Below are 12159 nucleotides of genomic sequence, written 5' to 3' on the forward strand. Positions count from 1 at the left end.
GTGATGTAACACTCATAGAATAGAGGTGACTTAACATTTAATGATGGGTGAGGAGGACACATTAATAAGAGTGTGGAATTAACTGATAGAAACTACTAAACATAAAATAGATAAGCAAGGATTTACTGTTTAGTAAATATAGGCAGCATTGTTGGTGAAGAACCTGCCTGCCAGTGCAGCTTAGATGTAAGACTGTAGCCTATCAGGTTCCTCCGTCCATGGGATTTTCCAGGCAAGAGTGCTGGAGTGCATTGCCATTTCCTTCTCCAGGGGATCATCCCGACTCAGGAATTGAAGCTGGGTCTCCTGCATTGCAGGCAGACACTTTACCATCTGAGCCACCAGGGAATCCCTGTAAGGTTTGATCCCTGGGTCAGGAAGATTCCCTGGAGGAGGGCATAGCAACACATTTTAGTATTTTTCCCTGGAGAATCCCATGGACAGAGGAGCCTGGCAGGCTGCATTGCATTCTGTCACATGCATTGAACATGACTGAAGGCAACTAAGCACATGTACACAGGGAATTATACCCAATATCTGTGTGTCGGGACTGCCAACAGACATAGAATGAGAAACACCAAATTACAGAATGCAACATCTAGTGAAAGTTTTGTTGTCCTAAAGATGCCCATTTCCTTGATTTTACATAGTTCTGAATTGCATTAAGGAGGGGAAGCACTGAACTTTTCTAACTTCTGTCAAGAAATTTATAGAAAAGCATTGATGACTACACCAAGCCATATAATCATTAAATTCCAGGGTAGCATGAAACTATCTTTACAGAACAAAAAAAGTTAAGAAACTGTTACAATATTAAAGAAAGATTGGGAGAAAAGAGTATTCTAAAACCTCATGATCTTACCATATCCTGAGGTGTCTTAGCACTTTAGTGCGTAGTCTTCTAGATAATATATGTATTATGTATGCTTAACGTCTCGAAAATCTCTTGGTATCTAGTTATTTTTTTATTATTATATATAATTTTGGCTGTGCCATGCAGCTTGCAGGGTCTTATTTCCCCAGCCAGGGATGAGCTTGTGCCCCCTCCAGTGGAAGTATGGATTCTTAACCTCTGGACTGACAGAATTCCCAATAAATTTTTTTTTTTTTAAGTTGTTGCTTGTTTCCAGTTAGACCGTTGTACTGAAATTCATTTAGTCTCATATTATGTGTTTTATTTTCCAATTTTTCACTGTAATATATCCACATCCTTGATTCCTTCAGATAAGTTGTCAGCGGTAAGATTATTGAGTTACAGAATATGCATGAGGTTTTTTTTAAGAACATGTACAATTTTAAGGCTTTGATAAAATAGTCCACTTCTGAATATACTGTTAACCTGTTCATACTGTCAGAAATAACATGTGAAAATTTCAGTTTAAAATATTTCTACTTGTTTGATAGGTATAGTGTTTGGTTTAGCTTTTAATCACCTTTTGTGTCCTTGTGTCTGTGTCCCACTTTTTATTGGTATGTGCCAAGAATAGAAAATGATGTAGTAGTAAGAGCAGCTGCAGTGGCTACACTTGCTGTGTGCCAGGCACCATGTTCAGTGTTTTCTGTATCTTCACTTACACCTCATACCTATCCTATGAGAAAAGTGCTTTCAATGATACTCATTTTATGATTGAAGTATCTGGTGTTTGAAGGGATTGGCTTTCTAGAGGGAAGTCCACGCCACTTATGTGGTTAAGTTTGAAATTAGAATGTCTTTATTTTTTAATATACAGTAGTAACTTAAATTGTTGTGGACAGATACGTATTGCACACATTCATCAGTTTTTTTGCTTTTTAATTAGGGTATATTTTAGTATGGGAATGTCTCTTTTTTTTGGTATTTTCTATTCAGAAAGTTCTCATGTCAAAGTTAATTTAAATGTAGTTAAAGTAGTAATTTAAATGTAGTTCAGTCACGATGGACATGGCATGACTGGGGATAGATATTATCATTTCAAAACTAAAATACGGCATAAAAAAAACTTCTGAAAGAAAATTGTGTTAATCTTCGTTGTTCGGTCGCTAAGTCATGTCTGACTCTTTGCAACCCAGTGGACCACAGCATACCAGGCTTCCCTGTCCTTCACTCTCTCCCAGTTTGCTCAAACTCATGTCCATTGAGTCGGTGGTGCCATCCAGCCATCTCATCCTCTGTTACCTGTTCTCCTGGCCTTAATCTTTCCACCATTACAGTCTTTTCCAGTGAGTCATCTCTTATTATCAGGTAGCCAGAGTAGTGGATCTTCAGCATCAGTCCTTCCAATAAATATTCAGGGTTGATTTCCTTTAGGATTGACTGGTTTGATCCCCTTGCACTCCAAGGGACTCTGAAGAGTCTTCTCCAACACCACAGTTCAGAAGCATCAGTTTTTCAGCGCTCAGCTGTGTTTATGGTCCAGCTGTCACATCCATATATGACTACTGAAAAAACCATAGCTTTGATTATATGGACCTTTGTGCGCAAAGTGATGTCTCTGCTTTTTAATATGCTGTCTAGGTTTGTCATAGCCTTTCTTCCAAGGAGCAAGCATCTTTTTAATTTTGTGGCTACAGTTACCATCCACAGTGATTTTGGAGCTCAAGAAAGTAAAATCTGTCACTGTTTGCACTTTTTCCTCTTCTGTTTGCCTTGAAGTGATGGGACCAGATGCCATGATCTTCGCTTTTTGAATGTTGAGTTTTAAGCCAGCTTTTTCACTTTCTTCTTTCATCCTCATCAAGAGACTCTAGTTCCTCTTCACTTTCTGCCTCTTTCACTAGGGTAGTATCATCTGCATATCTGAAGTTGTTGATAATTCTGGCAATCTTGATTCCAGCTTGTGATGTTCAGCATTTCTCATAATGTACTCTTCATGGAAGTTAAATAAGCAGGGTGACAGCATACAGCCTTGACATACTCCTTTCCCAATTTTGAATCAGTTTGTTGTTCATGCCGACTTCTAACTGCTGCTTTTTGACCTACATACAGCTTTCTCAGGAGACAGGTCAGGTGATCTGGTATTCCCATCTCTTTAAGAATTTTCCAGTTGGTTGTGATCCACACAGTAGCTCAGCTGGTAAATAATCTGCCTGCAATGCAGGAGACCACAGTTCACTTCCTGGGTCGGGAAGATCCCCTGGAGAAGGGATAAGCTACCCACCCACTCCAGTATTCTTGGGTTTCCCTGGTGGCTCAGATGGTAAAAAATCCGCCTGCAGTGCGGGAGGCCTGGGTTGGGAAGGTCCCCTGAAGAGGAAACAGCTACTCACTCCAGTATACTGGCCTGGAGAATTTCATGGACAGAGGAGCCTGATGGGCTACAGTCCATGGGGTCACAGAGTTGGACAGGACTGAGCAACTTTGACTTTCACACAATCAAAGACTTAATCTTACTAAACTTTAAAATGACAGATGAACCTGCTTATAGTATGTTGAAAAAATCTGGAGAATTGGGAGAGATTGTTAATACTTCACACAACAAAATCAAAGTTTGAAATTTTCTTCAGGTTGGAACCAAGGACTATGAATTAGATAGAAGAGTATATGAAATGCAGAGCCTTGCACTTAACAGTGAATTCTACAGATACTGACAGTGCTAAAGATGGCAGACATGATAACATCTGGGTAGCATCTAGAATGGAGTTCAGAGCCTGTTAAGTTTTAGAATTGAGTATCTTTTCCAGGTTGTGAGTTCCTTGACTTCAGTGGCAATTCAAGAAGTTTAATGATTAAGCATCTTTTGAATTTGGGGACATTGATCTATGTGATTTAGTTTTTTTGTCATTGAGGTCTGTTGCACTATACTTTTACAGGAACAGTCCTCTTTTATTATTACGAAATACTTATTAAAACTTGGAAACATGCAGAGAGAGAAAATATTTACCTAACAGCATCAGCACTCAGAGGTAACCATTACCAATATTTTAATGTTTTGATCCATTTTTCCTGTCTCAGTAGCTATAGGTGTATCTATCTAACCTCTATCAGTTTAGTTCAGTTGCTCAGTCCCCTATAATGAAAAGGACATCTAACCTCTATATATGTTGTATATTCTTTTAACATCTTTACCAGTATGTAAACTTTCTACAACATGTTTTGTTAAAAAGCCAATCTTTGTTTACTTCTTTGTCCAGGAATTTACAAAACATCTTTTCTCTTTCCATTCCAAAATAGGATTACCTGAAATTTATTTAATGTCATCAGTTGCTTAATTAGTACAAATTTATTGACCTCCCCATTGCTTAGCACTTAGCTTTAATTAACATTTTGCTGGAGTAGCTTTACAAAGGATTTTCAAATGAGCTTACAGAAACATACACTAGTTTTACTTAGTTACAGCAGTGTTAGTGCCAGTTTCCTCCTCTACCCCACTGGGTGATCATTCTGCATATCTGACAGAAAAAACTATTTTGGGGGGAACTTGCTCAAGAGTGTGATGTGGTATATATATCTTTTCCATTTGCTGGAGTAGGTTCTTAAAAAAAAGAAAAAACTTGAACAGATAATGTGTACTTGTGTAAAATAAGCCATTCTTGTCTCAGCCTTCCTGTTCTTGTTCTGGTAACAACTGTCTAAATGTACCATGTTTGATCTGTGTTTTTGTCCCCTCCTGAATGATATTAAAGTTACAGGCGTGATACTTGAGATGGGAACTGCAACAAGGCAAACATTGATTCAGTATTCTCTCTCACACAATCTACATTAAATTTCTCTTGTTTTCACAGAAAAGATCTCTTTCCCATGGTGTTGCTTTCTGAATCTTCCTACTCTTGAGGAGTCCTAACAAGTTGTGTTGTATAATGTCCCCACAGACTTGAAATCTGATTGTTTCCCTGTTGTATCGATTCAAACCAAATATTTTACTAAGAATATTGCTTAGGTGACATACATTTATTTTGTCAAACAGGAAGCATATAATGTTAGATCACTTCATATAAGTGGTGACTCATATTTCTGTAGTAGTAGAGGTACTTTTTTAGTTAATAGTCAGTCATACTTGGAATCCAACACTTCTTCATGTTAATGGTTTATTATTTTATTCCCCTTTTTTGTTGCTCCAAACTTTTGGAGGGACCATTTTGTCTTACTGTTTTGACAGTTATGATACTTCCGGCGTGTAGAGTGAGATTGGTCCCTAACATTTGTTTAGATGGCTGTGGGGTACCATTTTTAATCTGTTTTTGTTTTTCAGTGTTAATATTTTTATAATTGGTTCTGGAAGTATAGCTGATTGACAGTGTTGTATTAGTTTCAGATGTACAATGAAGTGATTCAGTTCTATATAGCTTAACTTAAAATGGTCAATTTGGTATTCTTGTGGCCTGAAAATACCACCATGTGCTATTTTTTCATGTTAATAGTCTTTACATGATAGTCTTTACCTTGGGACTATGTCTGTGTTTTGATAAATAATTAGCTTTGGGAATGAGCAAATTACAGTCGCTTGGTGTTCTAGGAAGATTGATTCTAGGACCCTGGCAGATAACCAGATTCTGGGATGCTCAAGTCCCTTGTATAAAATGGTGTGTTTTATATATACCATCTGTATTTGCATATAATCTATATACATCCTCTCATATACTTTAAATTGTTTTTAGATTACTTATACTATCAAATGTAATATAATTACTTACATTAATACCTTAATGTAGTATAAATAGTTGTAAAGAAAATACAATGTAAAAAATAAATTTAAATGTTAATGCATGTGTATGGAATCTAGAAAAATAGTATAAATGATCTTATCTTAAAAGAGGAAGCAGAGACACAGACATAGAGAACAAACATGGATACTATGGGGGAAGGGGAGGTGAACTGGTAGATTGGGATTAACATATATACACTACTATGTATAAAATAGATAACTAATGAGAACTTACTGTGTAACACAGGAAACCCTACTTGGTGCTCTGTGGTGACCTAAATGGGAAGGAAATCCAGAAAAGGGGCTCTTTGTACACGTTATAGATGATTCACTTTGCTACACAGCAGTGTAAAGCAACTATATTCCAAGAAAAGGAAAATCAGTATGTGTTAAGAAGCACCAAATACAGTGCTTAGTGGGGTATTGTACATTACAGTTAATTCATTTAAAGACAGTGGCTCACTGGCTGCTTGCATAAACAAAGCAGTACCTGCTCTGTGCCAGTTCATATATTCTGCTGTTGAAAATGTTCTGAAAATAAAACATACCTGAGTTTAAAAAGTAAATATAGTGTAAATGTTATATAAATGATGTGCAGCAAATTCAAGTTTGGGGTTTTGGAACTTTATATAATAGATTTCCCCACATAATATTTTTTGATCCATGATTGTTTAGATCTACAGATGCAGAATCTGCAGATAGGGAGGGCCAGCTGTACACCAGCCAACTTTTTGCAGACATGGGCAGTTTATTGTTGCCTGCTGAAGCAGACCAGAGGGAAATAGTTGATGAATGCAATGAAGACAGGAAGCAGAGAATATGATGGGGGTGGGGAAGAATAACAGGAAAGCAGTGTGAAAGGGACTTAAGGGGCAAAATAGGAGCTTAAGTGTGTTAAAGGAAAGCAGTTTAGATCAGGTGATGTTGCTCTAGGTAGGCAGAGAAATTTATAGTATCTAAGAGGTACTGAGAAACTCTTGATAAATTGTGAAAGACAGTGTGAGATAGGAAGTCTTTGGATTCAAGATGGCTATCTAAAAAATTTGTCAACTCATTGCTGCCATCTAGTGACACCGTCTTTAAACTGCTTTAGGCATATGAGAGTTGCACACCATAACTCAAACTTCAAGATGAACAGTTGAAAATAAATTGACAGGGTAGCTTGTATTCCAACTCCATTCCAAATCTACGTGATGTAGATTTCATGAGTTTCGGTTTAGGATATGACTGATGTGGTAGCATTGGTGATAGAAACACACTTCTGTGTCCATGAATCTTGAGCAGTTCTTATCCTTGATAGAGCCACTCATTGCTTTTATTGCTTCAACATAAAACATAATCAAATGGACACATAAATCCTTTGGTGTAATCAAGTAACTCCGCATTCTTGGTTTTGACTTTTACTCGCCAATCTTAGTAATTCTTTGATGATAAAAAATTGTGAAAATAACCTGGGGTGAAAAGATAGCAAGCACATACTTGTGTATACATCCATTAAGTAGAGGTTTGAATTCCACCACCCTGTAACCTCTAGGGAAATACTCAATCTTTTTCTGTTTATATGGTGATGGGATTCTGCTTTTCTGGATACCACTTGATGTCTGTTACTGAGTTTAAACAGTTTACAGAGTAACCAAAGAGTCATTTCAGAAATATTTCCCTCTTTAGTTTTAATCTTTGAAACTAATTTTAGGAAAGAAATTGATTATGATGTATTTTTTATTCTATGTGCTTTTATTTACTTACCATCTTTAAAAAGTTAGGAGAAATTGACTTGTCCTATAAGGGTGACTCCAAAATGTAAACTTCTATGACCCATGTGAAGTGAAGTCAAGTCGCTCAGTCATGTCCGACTCTTTGCGACCCCATGGACTGTAGCCTACCAGGCTTTTCTGTCCATTGGATTTTCCAGGCAAGGGTACTGGCGTGGGTTGCCATTTCCTTCTCCATATGACCCATGAGGCATTCTCAAATATACTCATTTAGGTCTATTTCATTTCTATTTGTCTTTAAAAAAAAAAAACAAACCCAGCTTAATGAATTATTATAAAGCAAAAACCCTGTAGCGTCTACTCAGGTTGAGAAAATAGAACTTTGCCAGCAAGGTTTATAGTTTGGAATGATTCTGTGGCAGTCCAGAAGTAAATGGAGTATATTTAAGGGAAGAAAATGTGATTCAGTGATTTTATACCCAGCGAAACTGACAAAGGACACAGGCAAACTGTTAATAAGTTGCAGGAACTGATAAAACTATTTTCAAGCTCTAAGTAATAATATTAAGGATAAGCTTGAGTTACCATAATCCCTAGAGAGATCTGGTAGAATTTTAGCATGAATAACATTACAAAAAGATAATACTACTTGAATATAACCTTGCAGAAGTGTCACACATGAGTCTGATCAAGCCTTTGATCACAGCTTCCAATTTCTGAAAATAGAAAATACGTGGAATTATGCTAAGGGTATGAAATTTTGAAAAACTGCAGGACAAATGCTCAAGATTCTTCAACAGATAAATGTTAAAGGGGAACGTATCTAAAAAGAGCATTAAAAGACATCAAATTTGTATCAGTGAGTAAGACTGTTTCTACCAGGGGCACACATTAGGTAGTAGAATTATTTTAAAAGGAACAAAGTGATTTTATTGTGAGGTTAGTAGTTTTAGGAGGAGGAGGAAAGAGATGGAGAAAGGAATGCACATGGGGCTTCTGAGTATTGAGATTCTCTAGAGACTTGAGCTGCTTTAGCACCTATGGACAGTTTTACTGCAGTACCTTGTACTCACCCACTACTGACTCAGGCAAGACCCTCCCTGTTGAAACTGCTTTTCCTAACATTTGTTCTTTTCCTTTCCAGTACATACTACCTGAATATTTTGATGTTCTTCCGTTTTTTGGCCCTTCTGGGCTCCTAGTTGCTTCTTTTGCTTCTCCCACAGTGATATATAACATGCATGTTAGCTTCTGACTTGCCCTTACCAGTGTGCATTATGAAGTTTTGTTTGGGATGCATTGACACAAAGTTGTATTCTGTATGCTGTTCATAGGTTTTTGCTTTACCCACAATTAATTTCTTCTTATTAAACTCAAGGAGAGGGACTTACCTGGTGGTCCTGCAGTTGAGAATCTGCCTTCCAGTACAGGGGCCCGAGTTTGTTCCCTGGTCAGGGAACTGAACCCCACATGCTGCAACTAAGATTTTGCAAACCACAACTAGAGATCCTATATGCTGGGGCAGAGATTGAAGATCCTGCCTACCACAAATAAATAAATACTAAAGAAGAAACTCAGTGAGCTTTTACCTGTATTTATCACGTGTGTGTGTGTGTGTGTATATATATATAGTTTGTGAAAAAATTTGCTGAAAACTGGCTTATGTCTCCACTTAATAGCAAACTTTAAGAGCCACGCAGAAGTATTATTATTTGAAACCAGTTAGGCCTCTTAGTAGGTTTCTGTTTTGATCCTTCTTGGAGTTCTAAGGCTTTTTGGTGCTCCTGCTTAAGTTGAAAGGCTGTTAGTGGTCCTGAGTAGCCACTGTTAGGTTAATTTTTACTGCTTAGTGTCAAAAAAATTGTAAAGATAAACACTTAGAAACTCGAATAAAAGCAGGGTGTTTCCTGAATTTCAGAAGGATAGGAGCTTTAAAGTTTTAGACTCAGTATGTGTGAAAAGACAAGGTATTTTAAAGGTCAGAATGGTAGTGGTCATGTGTAAATGTTATACTATCTTTTTTTTTACATGTATATAAGACCTTTACATAATCTACAAGAACTAGTTTGTCATTATCTTCTGGAGGATTGGAAAGTTAAGAAATACTAGACCTTGCTATTCAGTACCTTTCAAGGGATTGAATGGGAAATAACCTTAAGAATGTTTCTCTAGATGGCTGGATCCATCTTAAGCCCTGTTTAACTTTGGTGGTTGGAGTGGGAAGGAGCAGTAGATGAAAAGCTGATAGAAAAGCTAAAGAATATCAAAACATCTTGCACTTTAAAAGACCTAAAATGACTTCATGAATCTCCACATAGTTACAGACTATGCCTCTGTAACATATATAAAGATAATTTTTGTTTTGAAATGGTCTGAGCAAAGTTGTGTTTTCTTCCTTACTGCTTCTGGTTCTTTTTTGATTAAGGCAGTGTTCTACCTTCTAGTTTTATCATCATCACCATCCAGCATTATTAAATGTCCTAGCTATATTTTGTACTGTTTTCACATAAAGAATCATTAACATTCTGTAAAAATGGTATTGATATGTAAGTATCTATTGGATGCTGTAAATCTGGAAATAAACCTGGAAATAGATTATTTCCAGAGTGAATGAGTTGGTTCTATTTATTGCCTTCATATAACAAAGTTAATTAAACTTGAAGGGCAGAGTGTCACTTGTCCACATTCATCCAGCTAAAAAATAGTTTTTGGGCAGAAACTGGAATTCTTTATGTGGTAATGAGTGAGACTCAATAAAAGCAACATGCAAAAAGGTGGAGTTATTGATAGATGGCAAGGGATGGTTCGATTAGCATAACTGGGACAGTGAAAAAACAAATTTATGGTAGAGAGATTAGGGGGTTCTGATTTGCTTGAGGAGTTTTAAACAGTGAAGTCACTTGGGATTAATAATTTCCAAGAGGATTGTGTGTATTATGTGAAGAGGAATTGTCCCCCCTTGAAGTGATAGTCTAGCAGGAGTATATTACAGAAGAGGAGGTTGAATTTCTATGAGGATATATATTCATGGGCTCAAGTCTCTGAATACTAATAAACTTGATGCTGTGAGATCCATTTTGTTTAAGTTGACTGATAACTGTAGGTAGAATGGTTCAAAATAAGAGTAGAATAGGTTTTTTATCAAGGACTATTTTGTTTTTAGCATCTTTTCACCTGAACACATTTTTTTCCCCTCTCAGTTTTCAGCTTTGTGAGGCACCGTATCATCAAAGACAATGGCCAGCAATGTTACCAACAAGACGGATCCTCGCTCCATGAACTCTCGTGTATTCATTGGGAATCTCAATACCCTTGTGGTCAAGAAATCTGACGTGGAGGCAATCTTCTCAAAATACGGCAAAATCGTGGGTTGCTCTGTTCATAAGGGCTTTGCCTTCGTTCAGTATGTTAATGAGAGAAATGCCCGGGCTGCTGTGGCAGGAGAGGATGGCAGAATGATTGCTGGCCAGGTTTTAGGTAAGATCTGGGTTGAATTAATTTTTCATTGATTATGTAATTCAGATCTGGGAGTTCTTCTGTTCATGTTTTCTTTCTCTCCCTCTCCATAAAGCTGTTATTCAGAGAGGTGTTCTGCGTGTTATGTCTTGACATCAGCCTAATAAAAAATAAAAATAAGGTTTATAGGTCTAAAGAGAATTTTAGGCCTGTAAAATTTTACCATTTGGTGTAGTAGAGACTGGATAACCCTTAGTTGGCAGTCTTGAGTAAAGTAGAGAGAGAGGAACAGTATTTCATAAGGTACTTTTGCTGCCTAAAATGTTTGTGTCATTTTGAACACAGTCGACTGGGTGAAGACAACAGGGCTTAGTCATGTGCTCTAGAGTCAGATGTATGTTAGGGCCTTACAGCTATGTGTTGGGCAGCCTACATGGCTTTTCTTCATTAAAATAATTGTGTGTGTGCGTGCACATGCTACCTCGGTTTATTATCTATTCTTACTGAAGGTAATACTACTATGTGGTTGTCAAGAGAATTTAGATAACTTGAGAGGGTTAGTTATTTAGATAACTTGAGGTGATTCATAATAAAAGGTTGTCTTATATTAGTTCCCCAATAGGGTTCGCCTCTGATCTAGCATGTTTAAATTTTTGAGAAATGAGATCTGAGCTCTATTCAGAAAATTTATATTTTAAACTTGAGATCTCATTGTATGTGTTTCAGTCCTGTGAAAATTGTTGTTTGAAACTCGAGATAGCTCATCTTTGGCCAGTGGATAGATCACCTTTAAGTTGGTTCCTGTGTCCTGGAGACCTTTCTCTTGTGATAATGCATTTCCCTTGCTTACTGCACCACAGGATATTCTGGGTCATCTGTGTATCTTATAAGAGTGTTGGCTCCTTTTGATGGAAATTATTTGGAAACCCACTCCCTGTATACCAGGAGTGTTCATTGAATTTTAATTGCATCTTGTTAGTTTCAGTGGGCAGAATAGGGGACACTTAGGTTTTTAAGAAAACAAAATGTCAGATTTTTATGTGTGCATTGTACCACAGCCTCAAGCAATCATATCTCTGTTTTTATTAAAATTATTCAATTTTGGATATTGACTTAATACAGTTTTCCCTTGATGGAATAACACATGTTTGAACTGCATGAATTCACATCTACGTATGTATTACATTACTATAAGAGCATTGGTAGAATCCTAGTGCAAAACCACAGATAATGGAGGGGCAACTGTAAATTTAATGCAGATTTTCCACTATCATGAAATAATTCTATGAGGTTGTAAAATCAGTTGGATACATAGTGTATTTAATCTTGTTACTACATTTTTTAAACTGCTTTTAAAAAGTCTACCTTTA

The 12159-nt window shown here is 36.9% G+C and overlaps 1 protein-coding gene across 4 annotated transcripts in view; it reads left to right on the top strand.

Annotated features, from left to right (window-relative positions):
- HNRNPC (heterogeneous nuclear ribonucleoprotein C) overlaps positions 1-12159 on the top strand; it is a 45504-nt gene that overhangs the window by 14174 nt on the left and 19171 nt on the right. For all 4 annotated transcript variants that reach the window (XM_052647276.1, XM_052647277.1, XM_052647278.1 and 1 more), the window contains exon 3: positions 10534-10810. In XM_052647276.1, the coding sequence (XP_052503236.1) occupies positions 10570-10810 (241 nt within the window). In that variant the 5' untranslated portion in view covers positions 10534-10569. The remainder of the gene's footprint in view (positions 1-10533; positions 10811-12159) is intronic.

This window comes from Budorcas taxicolor, chromosome 10 (assembly GCF_023091745.1).
Source record: "Budorcas taxicolor isolate Tak-1 chromosome 10, Takin1.1, whole genome shotgun sequence".
Taxonomy (NCBI): Eukaryota; Metazoa; Chordata; class Mammalia; order Artiodactyla; family Bovidae; genus Budorcas; species Budorcas taxicolor.